A 26225-nucleotide genomic window follows, 5' to 3' on the forward strand; every position below is an offset into this window, starting at 1 on the left:
GGAAGCTAACCAGGCTGGAGCCCCTGATGAGTTTTGGGGCATCTCAAGTTTGTATCCCTAGTACTGTAAGAGGACTTCTGAAGATCCTTGGGATGCAACTGCATTCTATTACTTTTCCATTCATCTCTTCCACATGAAATGCATGTCATCACATAGGCAGATACTTGCATGGTTGAGGGCCACATACACAAACAGCTGCATGCATTCGCCAGAAGTATGCTCTCTTCTGTATCTTTATCAGGGGAGCCTCTTAGCAAAGAGCCTAAGACCCCCACAACCTCTGAAGGGAGAAGAGTTGGAGCACGAAGAACAGACCACACCATGGCTCCAGGCAGCACACAGAACCAGTGAAGATAGCAACAACACAAGGGGTGAGAGGCTGGTTCAGAGAGGTGCATTGCACATGGAGAGGACCCTGGCACTTGCAGGCTGCTGTTACACCAGGGACAATGGTAACTGATGTCCCACTTCCCTGACTTCATGGCAATGGCCCTGAGAAAGTTGTTTTATGTTCAGCAAACTGTAACCCTTACATTTCATGAAAAGCTCCAGGTTTTCTGGAGGCTCTAGTTTTGTCTATCATCTCCTGAATCTCAGGAAAGTGGTAATGCTCACAACTTTATTGTGACCAACCAAAAGCACTTTTTATGTTAACTTAAGAACATAAGAAAATAAGAGTAAGATTGAGCCAACTGGCCCTCAAGGCTGCTTCACTATTCAGGACAATCATGGACGATCTGATCTTAGCCTCTACTCCACTTTCTTGTCAGTTCCCAATTGACAAAAAAATCTGTTCAACTCTGCCTTGAATGCATTAAATAATTTCAGTCTCCATAACTCTCTGGGACAGAGAAATCCAAAGATTCACAACCATCAGAGAAGAAATTCTTCCTCATCTATCTTGAATGAGCAATCGCATGTTCTAAATCTGTGCCACCCTTGCCAAAGGTTCCCCCAGGAGGGCAAGCACCCTCTGAGCATCCAACTTGTCAAGCCCCCTCAGAATCTTTTATGTTTTAATAATATTACCTCTCACCTTCTAAACTCCAACGAATATAACCCCAACATATTCAACCTTCCTCCATGCGAAAACCTTTACCCCACAAACCAACCAAATGAGCATTCTCTGAACTGTCTCTGGTGGAAGTATATCCCTCCATAAATAAAGCACAAAGGCTATCATGTTTGTCTAGAACTGCCAGCAATCCCACATTTGTTGGATGCTGTTTGCCATCATGTTCATGACTGAACACTGATAATGGGCTTTCGTAGTGCAGCTGTAGAATGCAAGCAGCAACATTACGCTGGAGAATGTCAGTGAAAAAGCTATGCAAACAACAGATCTATTCATTTGAATGGAGAGGAACCATTGAGACGTTTACATTTTTATAAGTTAAATTTATTTACCTATTTTTATTTGTTCTTTAGTGATATAAGAAATATTCAAAATTATTGACAATTATGAGCTGTCGTTTCTTTTTTTTTTGCCTTTTTGTGGGTGGGGCTTGTTCTGATCCACTTGTGACAGGATTTACGTGTGCAAGGCCACACAAAATATATTATCTATGTTCTACAAAATGAAATGTTGCGTATTTATCAGTGAATAAATGGTGGTGGAAATGTAGAATCTTCCCCTTTTCCTTCTTGTCCCCTGATGAAAATTTGCTATTATTGTCATGTGGTTATATGTGGACGGTCAAACTGTAAAACCAGAAGCATGAGGTAGTTCTAATTATTCCCAGACATTGCCCCATTTTCTGCAACGCATTAAGATTGGATTCATACCTGCTTCTGCTTTGAGGGCGGTGCTGCAGCGTGAGAAACTGTAGCTGAGCACTTTGAAATTGGAGCAGCAGAACTTTGGACAAAGTCAGCAGACAGAGAATCCAGGACGTCTTCTTCTGCCATAGTCTGTGAGAACAATACGGTTAATGTAGTCAAACCACTGTAAAAACAATTCAAGAATGCAAATACAAAGGCTCTAACTTCTAACGTTGCAGCAAACGTTAAGAAACAACTTCACTAGTTGTAATTGGATGTGACTACACAATGTTTCCTTCCCTTGCTCACATGCTCCATACCCAATGGAAAGGGTAGATTTTGATCTCGAGTTTTATCAATAGGAAAGGGAAAAATTCATTGCTATTTTCATGACATTGAATTGAGTTTAACTATTAAAATTACCAACTTCTGAAATATAAAATACATTAAAAATTTTATTAAGTATTTAAGGCTTTCAAATTCTGTTTTGTTGATGGGCCGCAGTTGGAGAGGTCTAGGTGACCCTGTTCGAGAGTGAAGGGAGTCCAGCAAGTGCAATCAGAAGTGTCTGATCAGGGTGAAGAGATAAGCCCTGCGAAAACAGTCCTATCCAATACACACTGGTTTGGGAGAAACAATCAGAGTGAGTTTTTGCAGCTCAAATCTTCCTTCACATTCCAAATCCTTTCATGTTTTATTTTATGACCAAGGAAGGTCCACAAAATCACGATTTTTGTCTTTTGCCAAAGCGACTAGAATCCTTGAGGTGATCACACTGGGCAAAAGTGAAGAAGCACTTCTGATCCTACAATGGAACTAAATAAACTGGTATCCCTCAGCAAGCTTCCATCACTTTAATGCAATGTGCGCATGACTATCATTGATAGAATTGCAGTGAGTTTTATTAAAGGGATCCAAAAGCCCCTTCATGAAGAAAACATAACTTAACGTTTAGTCTCTCTCACCTTTGGTTTAGCTCCTGGAGAAGTAAAGGAAGATGCTGGTTTACCTTTGTCCTATCGTAAAGAACAAATGTGAATCTTCTTATTGATATCAGAATTAGAAATTATTGTCACAGAAACAACACCAAACAGCAAGCACCCATTACACTAATATTGCACTAACTCCATTTTATTCCCTCCACGATCCCATCAATTCCCCCAGATTCTAATCAGGCACCAACACACTAGGGGCAATGCTTACAGTGACCAATTAACCTTCTAACCCACATCTTTTGAATGTAGGAGAAACCCACACAGTCACAGAGAGAATGCACAACCACCTAAACACCAGAAATCAGGATTGGAGCCCTACTTGCAGTGCCAATTATTTGGAATTGAAATCATTTGGTATATTTGCAAGATCAATATGGCTAAACACTTTAGCAACTAACAACACTTTTACATCACGTGAACCCCATTTGATCAACCAGCTGAACTGAAGAAGTGTTCACCGAAAGCACTCAGTGGTTTGAGAAAGTGGCTTACCAGCAGCTTCTCAAGAGCAACTAAGCATGGACAATAAATGCTGGCCTTGCCCCTGATGCCCATATCAAGAACAGTGATTTAAAAAAAAATCATCTATTATGTAGCAGGATTAAACTACGGAGGGTCTTGGCATGGACTGATTCAATGTAAATTACTCAGCAATGTGTATTTTGTGATTCTGCCGAAGTCATTATGATAAAGTTATTTATATTAGTTCAACATAACTACAGTTTTTTTTAAAGAAAACAAGTTTTTATATAGATGTTTCTAGCTATTCCATATACAGACATACTATGAAGTATGCAAACAGAGTTGTGGCTCAGACTGCCTTCCTTCTAAGTTAATTTTAGACCAAACCTTCGGATCAGCCTGTTTCCCAAATCTATAATCAGGTGGTAACGTGTCATCTCGTTCTCCCACCCGTTCAATTAACTTCTTTGTTGCATCCGATTCCTAAAATTATGAAAAATAAAATTAATTAACATAAAGAAACAAATATAAAAGGTTCAATAGCTATACACTATGTTTCAATAAAATGTTTAAAAGTGAGATGAATCATGTTATCCGTCAGGAATATGTTCAAAGGCCTGAGAAAGCTGGCTGTTAGAATCATTAGCCATCGGCAGAGATAGGGTGAACAGACCAGGAAGTCCTGATGCAGGGTTTCAACCCAAAACATTGATAATTCCTTCCACCCCACAGATGCTGATCAACCCGCTAAATTTGTCCAGCAGATCATTTGCTGTTAGACCAAGAAGTCAGTGGTTTGGAGTTTGCTACTTTGTAATCCAAATTTGGATGATCCAGAATTGTGTATTAGATAGAGACAAAGCCTACAAATCCTCAAAAATAGATGCAAATTGGCTGGGAATGAAAAATTCAGTACTTCAAATCACAAAACACTTCCAGTTGACCTCAAAATAGCCCACTTCCTATTTTAACCGAGTCAGGATGGGGCTTGGTTTAGCTGGCCAATCCACGTTCAGGAGATGGGATCAGTAAATCCTTTCTAAGGATGCTTTCATTTTTTAAAAAAGCATTTGTTTTTGGTCAAGTCAGCTGGTTTTCTCTGGCTCTGGTTACCAGTCGGACAGCGGACTGGGTGCAGCACAGTTGTTTCCACAAGGCACAGCAAGCTTGTGTGTAAACCCAAAATGGCTGCTATTCTGTCACATTGACCAGACTATTCAGAATCAGAATTATTATCACTGATTTAAATGACGTGAAATTTGTTGTTTTGCAGCAGCAGTGCAGTGCAAAACATAAAATGACTATAACTGACAAAAATAAATAAATAGTGCAAAAAGGAATAAAGAGATAGTATTCATGGGTTCATAGACCATTCAGAAATTTGATGGCAGAGGGGAGGAAGCTGTTTCCGAATCATTGAATGTGGGTCTTCAGGCTCCTGCACCTCCTCCCCAATGGTAGCAATGAGAAGAGGGCAGGTCCTGGATGGTGAGGATCCTTTGCGATGGATGCCACCTTCCTGAGGCACCGCCTCTTGAAGATGTCTTTGATGGTGGGGAACGTTGTGCCCACAATAGAGCTAGCTGAGTCTACAATCCTCTGCAGCCTCTTGCGATCCTCATCTCCATCCCATGCCTTGAGTAATCAGATCCATCTGACCATTGTCTCCATTTAAGATAAGATTTATTAGTCACATGTACATCGAAACACACAGTGAAATGCATCCTTTGCGTAGTGTTCTGGGGGCAGCCCACAGGTATCGCCACGCTTCTGGCGCCAACATAGCATGCCCACAACTTCCTAACCTGTACGTCTTTGGAATGTGGGAGGAAACCGGAGCACCCAGAGGAAACCCATGCAGACACAGGGAGAACGTACAAACTCTTTACAGACAGTGGCCAGAATTGAACCTGGGTCGCTGGCACTGTAATAGCATTACGCTAACCGCTACACTACTGCGCCTGCCCTAACAATCTCTCTCCCACCCAGAGGCTCTAACCTTTCAAGTACTGCCCCTTGCTGCCCTCCATCACTACCCCTCCATGATCCCTTCCATTTCCAAACAGAACCACTGTCAGCCATTCTGTGGCAACCTTCTCTGTTACCTGATAGCCAGCTGGTTAATCAGGCTGGAATCCTGGAGAAAATTCAAGAGGTATATTGCAGTTAAAAGTTACAGGACATGTGGGAAACTCATCTATCCATAACCCCACTGCCAAAGCTCTGAATGCATAGTGTCATAACTACTGCAGCTACAGAAGCTGTATTTAGTCAGGGCAATAACAATGGGATGAGGCAATCAATGATTTAACCGAGCACAGCGCCAGTTCATATAAATATTGTAAAAAGCTTAATCCTTCATTTTCTCTCAGTGTCAGTGTCCTCCAAGTGCCAGAGGTTCTCCTTTCCTTCAGCATTGTAGACTCAAAAATGCCCAGTTTGTGCCAGTGAGTTCATTATCTAAAAAGAATTCCCCAGGCAAAACCAATTGTTGCTGCAAAAAAGATTACCAAGGCTGATGTTTAGTCTGTGCATTATGTAGTTCACTAAAGGCACGCTACAAGGACCTTCAAGTTTCATTCACGTTTATCAGCTGGATAGGTTTATACACATTAAGAATATCAAGATTATTCACAAAATATGCCCACACTTGCCCAACACAGATTGCTAGCACTGCTGATCAATCACCCACCATCATTCCAGCAACTCTGTCATTGCGGTATAGACACAAAACCGCAAATCAAGAGCCTCATTGAACGCATGCTGAATAAAAGCTGACAGCTGATTTAAGTTCGTCCACAACAATGCCACGAAAACCCACTCTCCAGAATTCATACATCCATGGAGCAGAATTACTCCTGAAGTGTAGGCAAACACAACTACCATTTGCTGCACAGCAAGAGTTTAAGTGAGTCTGACAGCACCCCGGGGAAGGGTCTACAGTTCCAGAGAGTATTAGGGAATGTGCTAAAAGAGCCTAGTGGCATTCAAAGAACTGGAGATGAACACTGAAACATATGTATAAAAGGGTTTGTCAGCATTAGTTCCTCAAGAGCATTTGGATTCAATTAACTCCTCTCTCCTTGGCCACTTGCAGGAACTCTGCTGTTCCAAAAGCCTTGTATCATGTTTGCAAATGTATATTTGCTTCTTTAAGAAAAACATACAATGCAGTGATCTGGCATTTACTCAAAGGCTGTAAGTTCCAAACAAATTTCATTTGTACCTTTACTTCAGGGCCTGTATATTTGGGAGCCGAATTGTCAGGTGCCTCGGATGGAAGGGTTTCTGCAAGTAGGTCGAATGCATCTTTATCCTTTGAAAATAAAATACGTTCTTTTAATTCTTGACAAACATCAGCTGAAAAGATTCCGACAGCAGCAAAATGGGAAAATGGCGCATTTAATTTCCGTAATTTGATATGTTATAAACAGATGAATCAAAAATTGCTTTTGTGAAATTTTACACAATAGATATTCCACAACTTGACAAAATAAAAAGCTAATAATTCAGCAAGTGCATTTTTTTTAATTTCATGCCTTAGTAATGATGAGGATCAGGAATATAGTGTCAAGAGCACTAACAGCATGGGGAACTACAAGTTGAATGCAATCCATTAAAGGCTAATTGACTTCACTTGGCAAGTGCATCAATTATAATCTTTTATTTAAAATTGATCCCTTTTCATATCTGTCCCAGCCACAAGGCCTGTAACCACAATATTTGTCCTCCCTTCAGAATGGACTCATTTGTTCCAAGAGAAATCTTGTCAAAGACATACAAGTTGCTTTAAGCGTGAAAAAATCTGCAGCATCAAAAGCAAAATCTTGGATAAGCAATCAATTTTCTGTTACTATTCTCCTGGGATTACTGCTGCAAAGGAAAATCTAAGCCACATTTTGAGCCTTGCTACTCTTTGTTCCACAACCAGCCTAAAATGAAAGCACTTTATTGCACTCCATAGCACAGACCCTTCAATCTGTCCTGTTATTCTTGTTGCTGATTTTATGGAGAATTTGATCAGGTTGCTGCAGTGCACAGGAAGCTGGCAAAATTCCTTTGACATTATTTTGGAAAACAGCAGAAGCATTGAGTGAGATGAATCTACTTAGGCTTCAAGGAGAAAGGTCCTGCCTCATCAATTGAGTGAAATCCAGAGAAATGGGCACAACTCCACAGAGGGTACTGCAAAAATTGTTTACAAAGGCATTCAGATCTGAAAGTGAGAGATGAATAGAATAAATTGACCTTACGGAGATATAACATTTTGCCCATGACAACAAATTGCCATCCATCACATGCTATTGTGAAACCATTCAGAATGGCAGACGTATTGGCTGGGAATACATAGAGTCAGGGTGGGAAATGTGGAGAAGGAGGCAAACTGTGGGAAGGGATTACAACTACGTGAACCAGCAGATGCCTCAGATGGAAGACCTGAAATGTTAACTCTGTTTCTCTTCCCACAGATGCAGCCTGACCTGCTGAGCATTTTCAGCATTTTATTTTAGATTTTCATCATCTGCAAGGTCTTATTTTGATTTTTTTGCACTTAGCAGTTCCCTCGAGTTTTGATTGGTTTGTATGAGAGATGACCAGGTCCAAAATGTAAAGTGTTTTTATTTTACAGAAACTATACTCAATAGTGGAGTTGGTTTAAGTTTTCATTATTTCTCTATAAATGAACCCATGAGGTATTGAGCATAGGAGTCAAGAAGTTATGATGCATCTCTATAGAACTCTGGTTAGGCCGCATTTAGAGTATTGCGTGCAATTCTGGTCACCTCACTATAGGAAGGATGTCGAGGCTTTAGAGAGGGTGCAGAGGAGGTTTACTAGGATGCTGCCTGGATTAGAGGGCATGTGCTATCAGGAGAGGCTGGACAAACTTGGGCTCTTTTCTCTGGAACAGCAGAGGCTGAGGGGTGATCTGTTGGAAGAGTATAAAATTACGAGGGGCACAGATAGGGTGGACAAGCAATATCTTTTTCCCATTATTGAGTAAGCCAACACCAGAGGCCATGCATTTAAGGTGAGAGGGGGTAGGTTCAGAACAGACCTGAGGGGTACATTTTTTACTGAGAGAGTGGTGGATGCCTGGAATTTGTTGCCTGATAGGGTGGTGGAGGCAAATTCATTGGGGGCTTTTAAGAGGAGCTTGGATGGGCACATAAATGAGAGGAAAATAGAGGGATATGGGCATTCTGTAGGGAAGAGTCATTAGCTATGTCGGCACAACACTGTGGGCCGAAGGGCATGTTCTGTGCTGTACTGTCCCATGTTCTATGACCCACGGACATGTTTCTGTTCTGAAGAGGATCACTGCAGTTCACTTGCTTTCTCTGACACATCACTTACCTTATCACTAGTTTGACTTGCAGACACTGAGGCAGCTGTGGAGGCTTTTAGTGGTGCCTGAGGAAAATGGAAATTACAGTGACTATAGCTGTTTCATTTGTTCATATTCAACTAAAACAGAGCTCCTGTAGCATTTCTGCCATATTTTATATTGTTATATCATCAATTGTAGATGCAAAGCAAATTAGAGATTCCACAGAAGCAGAATAGTTAAGAATTTTGTTAAAATCAGCTTCACTCCAAGTTTTCCCTTCTGGAAAATTCCCCTGGCTGCAGTTACCTTCTGCAGCTGTACTCAAGCTCTTGGGCTCATCCTGCTCACCAGAGTGGTCAACGGTGGCAGGAAGGTCACAAGGTAAAGAATACTGAGCCCTTGCTCTCAGACACTCCTGCTATCAATGGCCTTTTCAAATTTTTTCCAATGTCTCCGACAATGAGACTTTTGTAAACAGTCGAAATGGTCTTAAATAATTAAAATATTATTATTCAAACAAATTAAAATATTTAAGTGATAGAATTTAATAAAACATATTATGATTAAGTAAACTAAACAATTACCTTGCTTATCTTTTCATCTACAGATAGTGACCCCTTTCAAATCAATATGGCTGCACTACTTACACAAGCCATGCCTGGAGTTATTCTGCCGTGGTGGAGTTGGGGGTTGGACGTGGGGGTGGGCAGGTGCTGTGTGAAGAAACACATATACTCCTGGTCCCTCAGTTCAATACGTCTGAGCTCTACACCTGGATGTGGTGGTGAGTCTAGCAGTGGAGCAGGATATCTGGACTCCTACATTGAACCAAAAGTGGGTTCCTGACCTCTGGAAGTCTGAAATGAGCTGGTGGATGCGCTGGAGATAGCCAGGGATTCTCCACCAACATCGACAGCTACAATAGATATGATCCATGGCATGTGACAACTCCAGGGAGCATCAACGTTGATTCAAATATTGGGAGGTCAACAAAAGGCTATCATTGGACGGGACTGTGCAGCACCTTTCCACAATTTGGCTGCCTGCAGAAATTCGTCTCCATCCTACACCTGTTACACGATGGTCTTCACCATCGGGTCCTCAATGTACCCAAACTCAGTGCAGACTGGTGCCAAGCAAGGGTGTGTTCTCAAAGTTCCTCACAGCAGTGTTGGACCTCACCTCCAACAAGCTGCCCAGTGGAGTAGAGCTAATCTACAGGACAACTGGAAACTATTCAATCTGTGTCATCTCCACTCCTGGACCGAGGTCACACAAACTCTGTAGTTGAGTTGCAGTAGGTAGATGACATTGTAAATGGATATTTTTGGAGACCAAGATGTTATTGATTCAGTTACTGAAGCATTTCAGAGAAAACATTTGCAAGACAAAAGGTCCTGTACCAAGATGCCCCTGCCGCACAGCACTGCCCCTCAACAATAAGACTTTGCAGAACATGGGCAACTCGCCTTATCTGGGGAGTCATCTCCCAGCAAAGGCAAAGAGAGCCATTGAAGATAAAATCCAGCATCTTCATTATGCCAGCACAGTCTTTGGGCATCTAAGGAAGATTGTGTTTGAAGACCATGACCTCAAACATGTCAAAAAGCTGACGCTGTACCAGGCAGCAGTGATCTCTGTCCCCCTGTACATTCTAAGTTGCGGATTACCCTCAGCAAGCACCTTAAGGCACCAACGACATCTCTCCAAGATCCTCCAAATCTACTGGTATTGGTATTGGTATTGGTTTATTATTGTCACTTGTACCGAGGTACAGTGAAAAACTTGTCTTACAAACCGATCGTACAGGTCAATTCATTACACAGTGCAGTTACATTGAGTTAGTACAAAGTGCATTGATGCAGTACAGGTAAAAACAGTAACAGTACAAAGTAAAGTGTCACAGCTACAGAGAAAGTGCAGTGCAATAAGGTGCAAAGTCACAACAAGGTAGATCGTGAGGTCATAGTCCATCTCATTGTATAAGGGAACCATTCAATAGTCTTATCACAGTGGGGTAGAAGCTGTCCTTAAGTCTGGTGGTACGTGCCCTCAGGCTCCTGCATCTTCTACCCGATGGAAGGGGAGAGAAGAGAGAATGACACGGGTGGGTGGGGACTTTGATTATGCTGGCTGCTACACCCAAATAACGAGAGGTAAAGACAGAGTCCAAGGAGGGGAGGCTGGTGTCCGTGATACGCTGGGCTGTGTCCACAACTCTCCGCAGCTTCTTGCAGTCCTGGGCAGAGCAGTTGCCGTACCAAGCCATGATACATCCAGATAGGATGCTTTCTATGGTGCATCGGTAAAAGTTGGTGGAATCTACTGGCAGTATAAAAGAAACTAAGACACAAGAGAGACTGCAGATGCTGGAAGTCTGGAGCAACACACACAAAACTCTGGAGGAACTCAGTGGGTCAGACAGCATCCGTGGAGGGAAATGAACAGTCAACATTTCGGGCCAAGACCTTTCATCAGGACTGGAACGAAAGAGGGCAGAAGAGGGATGGGGGGAAGGGAGGGGGAGGAGCATGAACTGGCGGGTGATAGGTGAATCCAGGTGAGGGGGAAAGGTAGGTGGGTGGGGAAAGGGGGAAGTGGGAATGAGGAGAGAAGCTGGGAGGTGAGAGGTGGAAGAGGCAAAGGGTTGAATAAAATGGAATCTGATAGGAGAGGACAGTGGACCATGGAATAACGGGAGGGAGGTGGGGAGCTGGAGGGAGGAAGGTGTGAGCGAGGGGCAAGTCGTGAGGGCGGGGGAGGGGAAAGAGAAGGGGGTAAAAGGGCCAGAGGGGATAAGGAAAAACCGAGGGGGGGAGAAAAACAAACAAAAAAAAACAGGGTGAGTGGTGACCGAAGTTAGAGAAATTGTTGATAGAGTCAGGTTGGAGACTACCAAGATGGAATTCCAAGGTGTTGTTCCTCATGAGCTGTTGTTCTTTTTTTTTTGTTTATTTTTCTTCTTTTTTCTCCCCCCCCCCCTTCAGTTTTCCCTTATTCCTCTGGCCCCTTTTACCCCTTCTCTTTCCCCTCCCCTGCCCTCAGGACCTGCCCCTCACCCACACCTTCCTCAGTCTGGTTCCCCACCTCCTTTATTCCTTGGTCTACTGTCCTCTCCTATCAGATGCCACCTTTTTCAACCGCTTGCCTCTTCCATCTATCACCTCCCAGCTTCTCACCTCATTCCCACTTCCCCCCTCCCCTACCTGGACTCACATATCACCTGCCAGTTTGTGCTCCTCTCCCCCATCCCTTTTATTCTGGCTTTTGCCCTCTTTCTTTCTTTCCAGTCCTGATGAAGGGTCTCGGCCCGAAACGTCGACTGCTTATTTCCCTCCACAAATGCCGCCTGACCTGCTGAGTTCCTCCAGCATATCGTGTGTGTTGGGCTAAAAGAAACTAATATTAGCATCTTCACATGGCAAAGAGCCCCACCATTGAGGCTATTACACTCAGTCAGGTCCAATGGCCAGGCTGTGTTAATTATACTGTAAACTTGACAACAGACTCCCAACAGAGGCACTCGCTCCCAGCTCTGTCATAGCAAGATGTTATGTAAAATAAGAGTCATACCTCCTGCATGGAGGGAGATGCTGCAGACTGTGATGTTGTAGCTGAACATTTGGAAATTGGAGCAGCAGAGCTCTGGACAAAGTCTGCTGACAGAGACTCCAGGACATCACTTTCTGTCATCACCTGTAACAATAGAATCAATGTTGTCAAACCAGCTGAAATACAGTTCAAAACACACAATCAAAGGTCTCTTTTCTGCATTTTTTAAAAATCTTAACTTATAGAATTTACCATTAACCACAATTTCTCCTTTTTCAGGTTCTCACAAGTCATGGAAATGATAGGGAAGTGACCTCAGGCAATCCCACTTCATGCAAGGAAAGAGTGGACATTCACTCAAAGTCCTACGTTTCTGCTTCTGACATTTTAAAGTCATAGAGAGGATCAACGTTCAATCCGTTTACAGGAGGTCCCCAGGTTACAACAGGGTTCCAACACTAACAAATGTTTGTAACCCGAACTGTTCGTGGGAGAGGATCACAGAAACAGCAATGATGGAAGAGCAAGCAGGCGTGGGAAGAGCAGCTGCCACCTGGCCTCACTGAGTGAGAGAGTTAGTCTGCTCGGTGTTCCCAGTTCTGTTCGACTAGGCCCAGTCCCTGATCTTGCAGCCAGGGCAGGGAGGGTGGGGAGAGGAGGCATCATTGTCTTAAATGCTCATTCGTATGTATGGGGTGTCCATAAGTCGGGCATTCGGAACCCTGGGAGGACCTCCAGTAGGTCGAATAAGCCAAACAAGTTTATATAATGAGATATAGTTTTCTCTAGATGGTAATGCACTCCATTTAATTACAAAAATTGGAATTAGTTTATAATTATTAAGTCTTAGTATTTTCAATTTTTTTCTTTTTGATACTTAAAGCAACACGAAGAAATTTTCCACAAACAAAATAGTGCAAATGCTGCAAAGCTGTAATTAAAAACAGGAAATGCTCAATACTCATTTCATAAGGCAATTCATCTGCATCATTGACCTGAATCTTTAATGCTATTCCTCTCACAACAGATGATGCCTGATCTGCTGATTATTGCCAGCATTTTCTGTTTGTATTTCAAAGATTTTTGCTGGTAAGATAAGATAGCTTTATTAGTCACATGTACATCGAAACACACAGTGAAATGCATCTTTGCGTGGAATGTTCTGGGGGCAGCCCACAAGTCCGGCACTAGTAGAGCATGCCCACAATTCCTAACCTGTATGGCTTTGGAATATGAGAGGAAACCGGAGAACCCAGAGGAAACCCATGCAGTCACGGGGAGAATGTACAAACTCCTTACAGACAGCACCCGGAATTGAACCTGGGTCACTGGCACTATGATAGCGTCATGCTAACCACTACACTACTGTGCCTGCTCCATTATAGAAGGCATGGGGTTTTCATAGAGGAAAATTTATTTTTCTCAACTTGTCAGTACAACTGTGCCAGATACTTCTACAATGCCCTTGTCCTCCTGCTTAACACTTGTAGAGGATGAAAGAAATGCCAACCATTTGTGTTTTTGGGAAGAAGTCCGGAGCAATAACTGGAGTACAACTGCTGGTCCAAACTCAAACAGTAGGTGGCTAGGATGAAGGGAGGGTGGCTGGGAGTAAGCATTTTTACTCTACATCTACCTCTGCCTTTGGCTTAACAAGCAGAGAGCCTGTTTTGGAAGTTTTGGTGTCAGACGTGCAAATGTTGCAAGGACCAGATCCCAAAGAGCTTCAGGTGAAAACGATCCTTTAAGAAAAATAAATAAGAGTTTTAACTTTTTTTATTACCTTTGGTTTTGCTCCTGGACCAGTGAAGGAAGGGGCCAAGTTGCCTTTATCCTGTTGCAAATAAACCAACAGAATCAGATACTTTTTGGGTGTGTCAGAATTATTTAGAATTGAAGTCAGATGATAAAGCAGCAGCAAATATGACAAAGCAAGTCAGCATGCATTGAAGCACAACGGTACTGTGACCCACTATAAAAGCAGGATTAATCAAAGATATATACTGGTTTTAGGTTTAATCATTCACCAAACTCAATTTTGTAATTCCATCAGGTTCTTTGTCATGTGTTACATCAGGATCATTTCTACTATTGCAAGAGAGGTTCACATCTGCTTTTTGGAATGTAGACCTTTATAGATTTTTGTTTAGTATGTACTTTATATGGATAGCTCGTAAAATACATATTTATTAAAACAGTTATTGGCTTTTCTCAAAGTGGTTGTTGGACCGACCTTAGGATCAGGCTGCTCCTTAAATCGGTAATCAGGTGGTATTGTGTCGTCACGTTCTCCCACTCGTTCGCCCTTCTTCTTGGTTACATCTGGTTCCTGATATCATGAGAAACAAAAGAAATCAAGCCTAAATCTGCATACATATAATGACTTAATGCCCACGCCCTCTGTTTCATTGAAATGACTACTGAAAATAAATGAATCCAGCCAACCCTTGGAAGTTTCTCAAGACAACGAGAAAGCAGGCTGTCAAAGGCATTAGCACTGGACAGAAGATACTCTGGATTTCCCTCTCCTTTCCTTGCTGCCAAGCTGAAATGTGCAAAAATGAAAGATTGGGTAGATCCAATTGTCTTTGATTCCCCTCACAAGCTCTGTCCCTAGCCACTAAATCTCCCCATCTGCCTGACATCTGTCTAAATGTGAACCAGACTGTTCATAAACTTTGACTCAGTGGGTGAGTTTTGCACCAACATTAGGACTGCAGAGTTCCTTCTCCATAATGATTCTTCTCCTTCACCAGCCAATCTGATGCATTTGTTATTGTGCTTGTAGTGTGATACACCAACAACAAATTATTTCTAAAGTGACGTTAAAAGAGCAAAGCACCCTAAGAAGCTTCAACGCAGTCTAATCACAGAACATTTCACAGAGTCACAGAAGGTGGCATGAAGACAAATCTGATGCTTTCATACCTTTGTCACCCCCATAATTCACTATTCTAACTCAGTTCCAGCAACCACTGCCAGGAGCACATTCAGCCCCTCCCCGGAATGGAATTACCAACTCAAACTTCTCTACCTAGAAGAGGAGACACAAGAGCCTACAGACACTGGAAATCTGTAGTAACACACAAAGGAACTGAAGGAAGTCAGCAGGTCAGGCAGCATCCATGGAGGGATATGTTCAGTCAACGTTTCAGATCGGGACCCTTCATCAGGACTGTCGAAACGTTGACTGTCCATTTCCCTCCACAGATGCGGCCTGACTTACTGAGTTCCCCCCGCTTCTTTGTGCGTTTCTCTACCTAGAAGTTTATTAAAGCTGTCCTTTACGACCAAACTTTCAGTACTTTTTCTACATATCACCCTTATGTGACTTAGTGAGAAATTTTCTGTGTTAACACTGTTATGCAGCATCTTAGGATGCTTTGCCATTTTAAAGTCAGAAAAGAAATGCCTGTTTGTTATTGTTAGTGTATAACATTACAAGAATTATTTCAATGCCTGCTGCTATTGCATGGATCATGCTTAGTGGAGAGGGGTGCAGGTAGAATAGTGTTAACCATAGGTCAATATCTGCCCAGAAATTCTAGTGCACCCGAGTGCGTTTGCTCAGTGGATTTTAGCAGTGGGACAACAATAGCCATTCTTTCACTGCCTGCTGGCTGTAAACTTCTATTATATCCAAAGCCCAATGCATCAGATGCGACAGAGTGTGCCATACTGTGGGTGGAGTGGCAGTGGGAGTACAGGGGTGGGGTTAGCGACAGCGTCGGGGAGGTGGACAATCAGGAAATGAGGGTAAGGGGAAAAATTCAGAGTAACTGAACTCGTATTTGAATGATGCTTTGTAACTGGGACACTGGCAGGACTTTGGACGGTTTGGGTGGGGGGTGGCAGATTGATCTCTCAGAGGTTTCAACTCAGGTGATCTCAGGAGCAGATCATGGGTTTAGGGCATTGATTAGGGTGGCAGATCAGTAGGATGGTGCCATATTGGGCTCTTGGATTATGGGTTAGTCACTGGCCCATTTGTTAAGTGTCCCAATCTGTTGCTGCTCTCAGAGCACATCGTCCCAGAAGTGCTCAACAGTAGGTGCTTGCAGGACAACAGGGTCCAAGTTCCTCTTCTGTGTTCCAAAAAGATGTCATGTGGAACTATGACATGAAAATCACATTTAGGGTGCAAGGCTGACTCATGCCTAGAAGTGGCATGTTGAATTTCTAGAATGACAGCAAACACCCCAGTGAAGATCATTACAGTGTTTCAGTATGGCAGGAGTAGATCTTTAAATACATAATTGAAAAGAAACAGGATTATGCAATCGATTCTCTAGGCAATCATGCCTAAGCGATAGTTAGCTCCACCAAGAAGAAAGTTGCAGAAAAATGATCTTATGCAAAGGCTGAAGGTACCAAGAAACAAGTTTTATTTGTACCTTTACTGCAGGGCCAGTGTACTTGGGAGCCGAGTTGTCTGGTGCTTCTGATGGAAGGGTGTCTGCTAGAAGATCAAATGCATCTTTACCCTTTAAAGTTAACAAAATAAACATGTTTAATTTTTTTGGTGAGAAACTTCAGCAGAAATGTATTCTGACCACAATGAAATGCAATGCTGTAAATAACACAAGTAAATGTTAATTACTTTTGAACTGTGATTCCAAAACTTTCTCTTCATGGAGAGCAGCATTAGGAGTGAAGGAAAATTATCACTTTGATGAATTGAGAATCTGATTTTGTGAATTTGCTTTATATGTGCAGAGGAGGACAATGCAAATAAAATGACAATTTGAGTATCCAGTTTATTTCTGGAAGGGCGTGTTGGAATTACCCTTGTGACCATGGTTTTGTTAAAGTATGAAATAATTGTATTGAATTAAAGGTTGGAAACATTCGGGAACATTGGAAACACAGATGGCGATGCTGGAGGTGGACCTCTGCAATAATATCTCATGAAACATCTTCATGTCCTAAACCAGTTGCCTTGCACAATTCTTTCCGTCATTAATAGTTGTTATAAATTTCACATTTTAGTCTTTCACTTACCGTGGCACAGGTTCGGCCTGCAGAAACTGGGGCAGCCGTTGAAGCCTGCAGAGGTGCCTTTGCAAAAATAAAATATTTCAACTGTTATTTAGGATTCATATGCTTGTATTGATGACTTCAGGATTCCAGAATAATTTCTACCAACTTTTAGATAAGATATCTTTATTAGTCACATGTACATCAAAACACACAGTGAAATGCATCTTTTGCGTAGAGTGTTCTGGGGGCAGCCCGCAAGTGTCACCACGCTTCCAGCACCAACACAGCATGCCAACAACTTCTTAACCCGTACGTCTTTGGAATGTGGGAGGAAACCGGAGCACCCACAGGAAACCCACGCAGACACGGGGAGAACGTACGAACTCCTTACAGACAGCGGCAGAAATTGAACCCTGGTCGCTGGCGCTGTAATAGTGTTATGCTAACCACTACAGTACCGTGCCTTATATATGTGAATCACATGAGGCACCAGGCTGCAGAGGGAGATGCGTCAAGCCAGGATAGAGAACTAATGTGTAATCCAAAGATGTCAAAGCAGCATTTTTGCATTTTACTACTGGCCCCCTTATTTGGATTGAAGGTGTCAGCACCACAGGGGTTGGTTATTACTTGACATCCAGTCATATTGATTCACCTAATTGTAAATCCAATGGTAATTACACTCCCTTCCTTAAATCTGCACCAGGGTTAGAACTGGAGAGTGGTCCAGTGAGTGCATCCTCCATTCTACTGCTTGGTTTGTACCAGGCTTAGGGAGAGGAACAGTAAATGTGGTGTCATTTGCTCTCTACTCCGCAAATCTCAGCGAGGAACTGGCAGTGCTGGTGCTATGAATCTAAGAGGATGCTGTTTCCTATTAACTTTTGTCTCAAGAGATAGCTAAGAGAAGAAAATAAGTTGAAAAAAAGCTTCAAGGAATTTACATCTTGCTTATTGGTCTTCAGACAAGAAGTGTAATTAAAAGACCTTTATTTCTCTAATTCAAATAAAAAGAAACAAAATTGCACATTTATAATGAGGTACTGAGGTTAGTATTGTAGAAGCTTTGGGTAGATTCTGAGTTTGTCTGATAGCATTAAGTGGGGAGGAGAGGATCAGCATCTTGTTTAATAGCCACTGATTACTACTTTCCATCAAAGTTGAAGGAAATAAATTTTGTGGAAGTGTACAGAAGGCTGCCGATTCCCTACGACTTGTTTTATACCATCACACAAAGTCAAAATCTTCTCCCTCTGTTCCTTTATTGGTCAATGTTAAGCATTTGCTCCTGTTTGGTTAATTGTGATCAATGAGAATGCAAAACCAGAAACAGGAATGTGGCCACCTACTGCTTTCATTTTCCTAATACAACAGGATTCATACCTCTTTCTGCATGGAGAGTGGTGCTGTAGCATGAGACGTTGCAGCTGAGCATTTTGAAACTGGAGCTGGAGGGCTTTGGACAAAATCTGCTGACAAGGAATCCAGGACATCACTTTCTGTCATAGTCTGTGGACAATACAGTTAATGTCAGTTTCTTACAGCATAGTAGGAACATATTCAACCCTCTTGAGTTCTCAGAGCATTCCCATCAGTTTCATTCCTCACTTATTTCCTTATAATCTCTTCCCTCGGACATGCCCATCAACTCCCTCTGATTCTCCTGCCACCCAATTACACTCGGGATTATTTACAACAGTCAATCCTTTGGAATGTGGGAGAAAATCATGTAACAGGAGGAAACTCAAGCGTCACAGAGAGAATAGAACATAGAACACTACAGCACAGTACAGGCCCTTCAGCCCACAATGTTCTGCCGGCATTTTAGAATGGGCAGACAACAACAGAGATCAGGATTAAACTCGGGTTACTGAGGGTGTGTGGCATCAATGCGAACTGTTGTGCCACTGTCACCCTAATAATAGGGAAATAATAATGTCCTCTAAAGGGACACAGTTCCATTATTAAAATCACAAAATCTGGAAATAGCAACTTGCAATACAATGATACCCTTTAATTTTTTTTTCATTTTGATGGTTATAGGAATAAAGAAACAGCTTTAGCAGGGAAGTGAGCGAACGAGGTGTTAAAATGAGCCATTGCTAATACTCTTAAATGTTTTTGTTTCTCTTATCCTCTTTTCCCGTGACTACCACGATATGTACTACCATCTCTGTTTGAAACCTCATAATATGTGAATGTGGGAGGCTCCGATCCTGGCATCACTGAAGCATGAAATGAAAAAAAAATTGCCGGAGATACATAGCAGTTCAGGCAGCATCTGTGGTGTGAGAAACTGTCAACGTTTCAAGTTGATTACCTATCAGACCCAAGAGATTCTGCAGAAGCTGGAAATATGGAGCAAAACACACAAAATTCTGGAGGGATTCAGCGGGTCAGGCAGCTTCCATGGAGGAAAATAAATAAATGGAGGAAAATGTTTATTTCCCTCCACAGATGCTGCTTGACCTGCTGAGTTTCTCCAGCATTTTGTGTGTGTTGTACCTATCAGACCTGATTGCTTCTCTCTCCACAGATGCTGCCTGACCTGTTGAATACTTCCAGCCTTTTCTGCTTTTATTTCAGATTTCCAGTATCTGTTTTTCCCTGTTAATAACTGCAGTATCATGACCAATCAGAAGAGCACACAAAATAGCCGGAGTAGGTCACAGGGCTTCTCAAGCATGCTCCACAATTCAACAACAAGGCTAAAATAATGTCTCAAGTGCACTTTGTTGCTCTATCCACATATTCACCGATTCTTCTATTGACCAAAAATCTCATCCTTGAACATACTCAATGACTGTGCATCGACAGAAATTTCTCCTCATCTGCTGACCACCTATCCTGACACTACTCACTGTCGCTCCAAACCCCCCAGCAAGAAGAAACAGCTTCTCAGCATCTATTCTGAATTCCTCACAGAACATGGTTCATCTCAATAAGATCCCAAACCGCAGTAAGTAAAAGCCAATCTTGCATAATCTTGCAAAGTGAAATTTCCTCATCCCAGGAATCAGTCTTGTAAACTTTGTGCTTCACTAACTCCAATACAGTTGTATCCTCCTTCAGATATAGAACAAAACTGTAAACTGCTCCAAACTCCTTGAAATGACCAACCTACCATTTACACTCCTAACAGAAAGATCAGATGAACAGCTATCAATTATACAGATAAAAAAATCACCGGCTTCTGAAGCTTTTGCTTTAGGGATAAAAGTGAAACTTCAAGAAACATAACGTGAGCTTCATCTTTCCTATTACCTTTGGTTTTGCTCCTGTACCAGTAGAGGAAGAAGCCAGTTTATCCTATTGCAGAAAAAAAATTTATCATATCCTTATTAGAGATAATAAGAGTTACTTTGATTTGAATGCGGCTGATAAAGCAGTAAAGCAAATACAGCAAAATTATTCAAATATCCTATATACATTTATGTATGATAATTTTAATCAATAAATTGAACTGCATAAATATTTCATTATGCTGCAGAATTAATTATTGGAGTGTAAAGGTGCACACTGATTTCTGCTTTAACTATTGAGCAATTTCTCATTGTCAGTTTCATTATGATGCATAACATCAGGAACATTTTTCTATTGAAAATAAATTACCTAAATAACATGTTTCTTTGAAATTAGAGCATTGTATATTTTTGTTTTAGATGTGCCTTATATAGAAAGGTTTTGGAAGTATAAAGCTATTAGAGCAATTCTTGTCCGTCTCAAAGTGACTGCTCAAACCTTACCTTAGGAGTAGGCTGCTCTTTAAATCTGTAATCAGGTGGTAATGTGTCTTCTCGTTCTCCAACTCGTTCAGCCTTCTTCTTAGTTGCATCTGATTCCTGAAAGTATGAGAAATAAAGTTAAACCAAAGAAAATTTAACATAAATGCAAAGATTCAATATCCAAATAAGGTGCTTTGGTGTTTGATGTGCTTAAGTCAAGAAAGAACATAGAACATAGAACACTACAGCACAGTACAGGCCCTTCGGCCCACAATGTTGTGCCGACATTTTATCCTGCTCTAAGATCTATCTAACCCTTCCCTCCCACATAGCTCCCCATTTCTCGATCATTCATGTAATTCAAGCCTGAAAAGGTTGACTGTAAAAGTCATTAGAGTTGATAGAAGAGATTTTGTAACTCTCCCTCATGCTGGAAATACTCAGTGGGCCAAGCAGCGTCTCTACAGAAGCTATCTGACTTGCTAAACATTTCCAGCAATTTTTTTTTTAAATTTCAGATTTCCACCATCAGCAATTTTATTTTTTTCCCAGCATTTTCTGTTTCTAAATCCACATTTAAAACCCTCTTTCAGAATCAGAATCAGATTTATTATCACTGACATACGACCTGAAATTTGTTGATTTTTGGCAGCAGTACAGTGCATGGACATAAAAGCTATAAATTACAAAAATAAATAATTGGTGCAAAAAAAAGGAATAATGAGGTAGTGTTCATGGACTGTTCAGAAATCATATGGCGGAGGGGAATGAGCTGTTCCTGAGTCATTGAGTTTGGGTCTTCAGGCTCCTGTACCTCCTCCCTGATGGTAGTAACGAGAAGAGGGCATGTCCTGGGTGGTGAGAAACAAAGGACTGCAGATGCTGGAATCTAGATGAAAAATACAATGATGCTGAAGGAACTCAGCAGGCCAGGCAGCATCCGTGGAGAAACGCAGGTGGTCAACGTTTCGGGTCAGGGTCCTGAAGAAGGGTCCAGACCCGAAACGTTGACCACCTGCTTTTCTCCACGGATGCTACCTGGCCTGCTGAGTTCCTCCAGCATCATAGTGTTTTCCCAGATGGTGAGGGTCCTTAATGATAGATGTTGCCTTCTTGAGGTACCGCCTCTTGAAGATGTTCACGATGGTGGGGAGGGTTGTGCCCATGAGGGAGTTGGCTGAGTCTATAACCCTCTGCAGTCTCTTCGATCCTGTGCATTGGAGCCTCCATACCAGGCAGTGATGCAACCAGTCAGGATGCTCTCCACTGTACATCCATGGAAATTTGTAAGAGCGTTTGGTGACGTACCAAATCTCCTCAAACTCCTAACGAAGTAGAGCTGCTGGCGTGCCTTCTTCATACTTCATCAACGTGTTGGGCCCAGGATAGATCCTCGGAGATGTTAACACCCAGGAACTTGAAGCTGCTCACCCTTTCCACTGCTGACCCCTGTGAGGACTGGTCTAATCTAATCTAATTCTAATCTAATTATTTGAATAATCTTTTTGTAACATACTATTTCTCAAATGGTTCCCTGTCAAATTTTGTTTGAATATTGGTATTGGTATATTGTTGTTACAAGTACCGAGATACAGTGAAAAGCTTTTGTTTTGCGTGCCATCCAGACAGATCATGCTATGAGGTAGTAAAAAGAAAACAGAATGCAGAATATAGTGTTGCAATTACAGAGAAAGTGCAGTTGAAAAACACTATGATGCTGGAAGAACTCAGCAGGACATAAGAAAGGTCCTGACCCGAAACGTTGACCACCTGCTTTTCTCCATGGATGCTGCCTGGCCTGCTGAGTTCCTCCAGCATCATAGTGTTTTTCATCTAGATTCCAGAATCTGCAGTCCTTTGTTTCTCTAGAGAAAGCGCAGTGCAGGTAGAAAAATAAAGTGCATTATATGGTCCAGTAAAATAACATGGGATATTTCTCTGCGGCTGTCTGCGGCCTTTGATGCATTAGCCTCACCACTCTTCTGTAATGCTTCTCTACTGGATGGAAGAACACTCACCTGGTTCTATTTTTTTTTACCTATCCAGCATCCTAACTTGTACTGTCCAGTTCATCTATTACTCCCGTGTTTGCTGAATTTTGTTGGTTGCCTATTAAGTGATACCTCAACTGTTTTCAAATTCCACCATGGCATAGTGGTTTCGAATGTAGGTAATCCCTCAGCCACAACGCTCTCTGTATTTCCATCTATCCTCTTCATAATCTCTACATTTATTTGCTCCACCAGTAGCAGCTTTGTTTTTCATGTTGTGGCCGGAATCTCTGGAATCCCTCCGTCTTTCGTTCCTTCTCCATGAGGTTCCTTAAAAACCTTCCTTTTTCATCAAGCTTTTGGGTCATTTTCTATTTAATGTGACTTATTGTCACATTTTGTTTGACAATGCTACTGTGATACACCAGGGGATGTTTGGTCATGCTAAAGTTACTTTAAAAATACAAGTTGTTTTTTTTCATTCTTGCACTGCGTACACAGGAGCATTATAACAGACCAACTTCATCTTTTTGTTATACAAACTTCACCAAGAGACAGACAATGTAGTAACAGGAACCTTTCTCAAGGACTGGAAGTTTCAACATATCAACTGATTTGTACCTTCACTTCCGGACCAGTGTATTTTGGAGCTGAATCATCAGGTGCCTCTGATGGAAGAGTTCCTGCAAGCAGGTCAAATGGATCTTTATCCTTTAAAAATAACAAAAAAAATATTTTTTCAACAGGCGAAAAGCCTGACAGAATATAATTTGGCAACAATGAAATATGTTGCTGTGAACAACCCTAGCAACAGCTGTTCACAGTTAAGCTTTAACTTCCTATTTCTCCTTCAAGTACGGCTGCCCTGTCACAGTGTGAAGCTGAATAATTATGACTTTAAACTCCACCTGTTTTGTTCTTACACAGAGAGTGGTGGGTGCCTGGAATGCACTGCCGGGGGTGGTGGTAGGGGCAGATACAACAGGGTCATTTAAGAGACTGTCAGATAGGCACATGGATGCAAGAAAAATAGAAGGTTATGGGAGGTGAAACAGAGAGGGGGATAGATTGAGTGGGAATAAGGTTTATATAGGTTGGTACAACATTGTGGGCTGAAGGGCCTGTAATATGCTGTACTGTTCTATGTTCATTAATGATAGCTATTATTAAAACTTGCTTTTTGTGAATTAGTTTGTTTTCAGACTAGTGGGAAGGCAATGGTATAAGCAAGAATCAGACAGCTATGACATTGTTTGCAATAAATTAAATATTTTTGGTGTTTGCGATGCTTTCTGAAGGGTGGGTTAGGCTTATCCATGTGATCATGATTTGGTTAAAATGGGAGGTGATTTTGCTACATTATAGGATAAATTTTGGAATTGTCAATAGAGTTATTAATTACTAGAACATAGAACACTACAGCATGGTACAGGCCCTTCGGCCCACAATGTTGTGCCAACATTTTATCCTGCTCTAAGATCTATCTAACCCTTCCCTCCCACATAGCTCCCCATTTCTCCATCATCCATGTCTATCTAAGAGTCTCTTAAATGTTCTTTGCTTTAATTTCCATTACTCTGTCATAATATCTGATGATTAATCTGCAAAGACTTTTTGTGCTATTTCATTAACAGTTCATGTAAATTTCTCATTTTAGTCCACTTTCCATTTACCTCAGCACCAGTTTGACTTGCAGACACTGAGGCAGCGGTTGAAGCTTGCAGAGGTGCCTTTGAAAGAAAGGAAAGAACATTCCAATTATTTGTTAAAGTTTTCATGCTGATATTAACAACTTCAAGTTTCTAGTATCATTTCGACTACTTTTATCAGACTTTAAATGTGAATTCTGGCCAGTGGCTGGACAAAATTGATATTACTGGGGAAACCACTCCAAGGCTGAGAAGTGGATGAGCTCTGTGACCATGTGTAGCTCCTCTGCGTGCTCTGGTTTCCTTCCACAATCCAAAGACTTGTGGGTTGACAGGTTAATTAGACACTGTAAATTGACCCTAGTGTGTAGGTGAGTGGCAGAATCTTGGGAGGAGTTGATGAGAACAAAAAATGGGATTAGTGTAAATTGGTGGTTGCTGGTCAGTGCAGACTAGGTCCACCAAAGAGCCTGTTTCTGTGCTGTATCTCTTTATGACTGTCTCCAGGAAAAAGCCAGTGCTTCCAATACGGATGTCCTCACTGAAATCTGCCACCTGAGGCAGCTACAACTACAACCTTGGAGCAGGACAAGGGCTTTGATGTCTGTGGCTGGCAAGGTGTCTAAATTTTATGGACCTGGCTCAATGCAGACAGGAGGTGGAAAGTCATTACACCCTGCAGCTTGCCAGCTGGGCAGTGATAGGGAGATCACTGAGGCTCTCTGGTCAATGAGGGATGGCTACATTTTATTCCATCTTTCTAGATGCTCACAGGTTAAAAAGAACATGCAGCCTTGCTGGCTAACACGTGAGACTGTGGAAGCTGATACACTTTTGATGTCATTGATAGGTTCACAGGAACAGCAGAGGATCACGAACAGATAATCAGGGCTTGCTGAGTAAAGGAGTAGGCATGAGAAGACAATCACATGTAGTGGAGAGTATGCCAACAAGTGGATAGTAAAATGAATCATGTGTTACGCAGCTGTACAAAAGGGGCATGTTTCAGTTTGAGGTAGGAGTCATACCTGCTGCTGCAGAGAGGGTAGCGCTGCGGAGTGGGAAACTGCAGCCGAGCATTTAGAAATTGTTGCTGGAGAGCTTTGGACAAAGTCTGCTGACAGAGACTCCAGGACATCGCTTTCTGTCATAGTCTGAGACAACATTAAGTAATTGGAGTTAAAACACTTTGATGATATTTCAAGAACATAGATCCAAAGACGGCAAGTTCTCATTTGACACATAAATTGAGAAAAAACTTCACAAGCAGTAATTTCCATTAATCACGCAATAACTCCTTCCTTCCCTTTGGGTTCATTGTGCAACACAGGGTGGGTTTGTTAGCCTGCAGTTGCTGTCCTTGCAGCCCACCCAGTGCCAGTTCCCAAGTTGGGCCTTAGGGTCCACCCTGTGTTAAGCCTCAGATGGAGGCTCTGACTGGACCTGGGTCAGTAACCTGGGGATGAGATATCCAAAATAGGAGACCTGGATCATGTTAGGTCCAGCCCAATCTTCTGGGCCCCAGTCCATATCCCCCTGTAGATGCTGATGCTTGCAATTGGTAGGCACAGCTCTGTCTTTATAAAATGGGTACAAGTACTGATTGGAGATACAAGAGATTCTCAGATGCTGGGAATTTGGAGCAACACACACACAAAATGCTGGAGGTACTCAGCAGGTCAGGCAGCACCTATGGAGGGAAACAAACAGTCGACGTTTTGGGCCGAGACCCTTCGTCAGAACTCTGTGCCCTGATGAAGGATCTCGGCCCAAAATGC

At 42.1% G+C, this 26225-nt stretch overlaps 1 protein-coding gene across 11 annotated transcripts in view; it reads right to left on the reverse strand.

The window, feature by feature from the left end:
- cast (calpastatin) overlaps positions 1-26225 on the reverse strand; it is a 136977-nt gene that overhangs the window by 20992 nt on the left and 89760 nt on the right. For 9 of the 11 annotated variants that reach the window (XM_052019806.1, XM_052019805.1, XM_052019814.1 and 6 more), the window contains 16 exons: positions 25476-25601; positions 24472-24528; positions 23420-23509; positions 20829-20924; positions 20347-20391; positions 18466-18591; positions 17104-17160; positions 16497-16586; positions 14336-14431; positions 13886-13936; positions 12124-12246; positions 8577-8633; positions 6445-6534; positions 3606-3701; positions 2727-2777; positions 1786-1911 (listed from right to left, as the gene is read on the reverse strand). In XM_052019806.1, the coding sequence (XP_051875766.1) occupies positions 1786-1911; positions 2727-2777; positions 3606-3701; positions 6445-6534; positions 8577-8633; positions 12124-12246; positions 13886-13936; positions 14336-14431; positions 16497-16586; positions 17104-17160; positions 18466-18591; positions 20347-20391; positions 20829-20924; positions 23420-23509; positions 24472-24528; positions 25476-25601 (1377 nt within the window). The remainder of the gene's footprint in view (positions 1-1785; positions 1912-2726; positions 2778-3605; positions 3702-6444; positions 6535-8576; positions 8634-12123; positions 12247-13885; positions 13937-14335; positions 14432-16496; positions 16587-17103; positions 17161-18465; positions 18592-20346; positions 20392-20828; positions 20925-23419; positions 23510-24471; positions 24529-25475; positions 25602-26225) is intronic. The other 2 variants (XM_052019816.1, XM_052019815.1) reach the window with 2 other exon arrangements.

The sequence above is a fragment of the Pristis pectinata genome, chromosome 7 (assembly GCF_009764475.1).
Source record: "Pristis pectinata isolate sPriPec2 chromosome 7, sPriPec2.1.pri, whole genome shotgun sequence".
NCBI classification, from domain to species: domain Eukaryota; kingdom Metazoa; phylum Chordata; class Chondrichthyes; order Rhinopristiformes; family Pristidae; genus Pristis; species Pristis pectinata.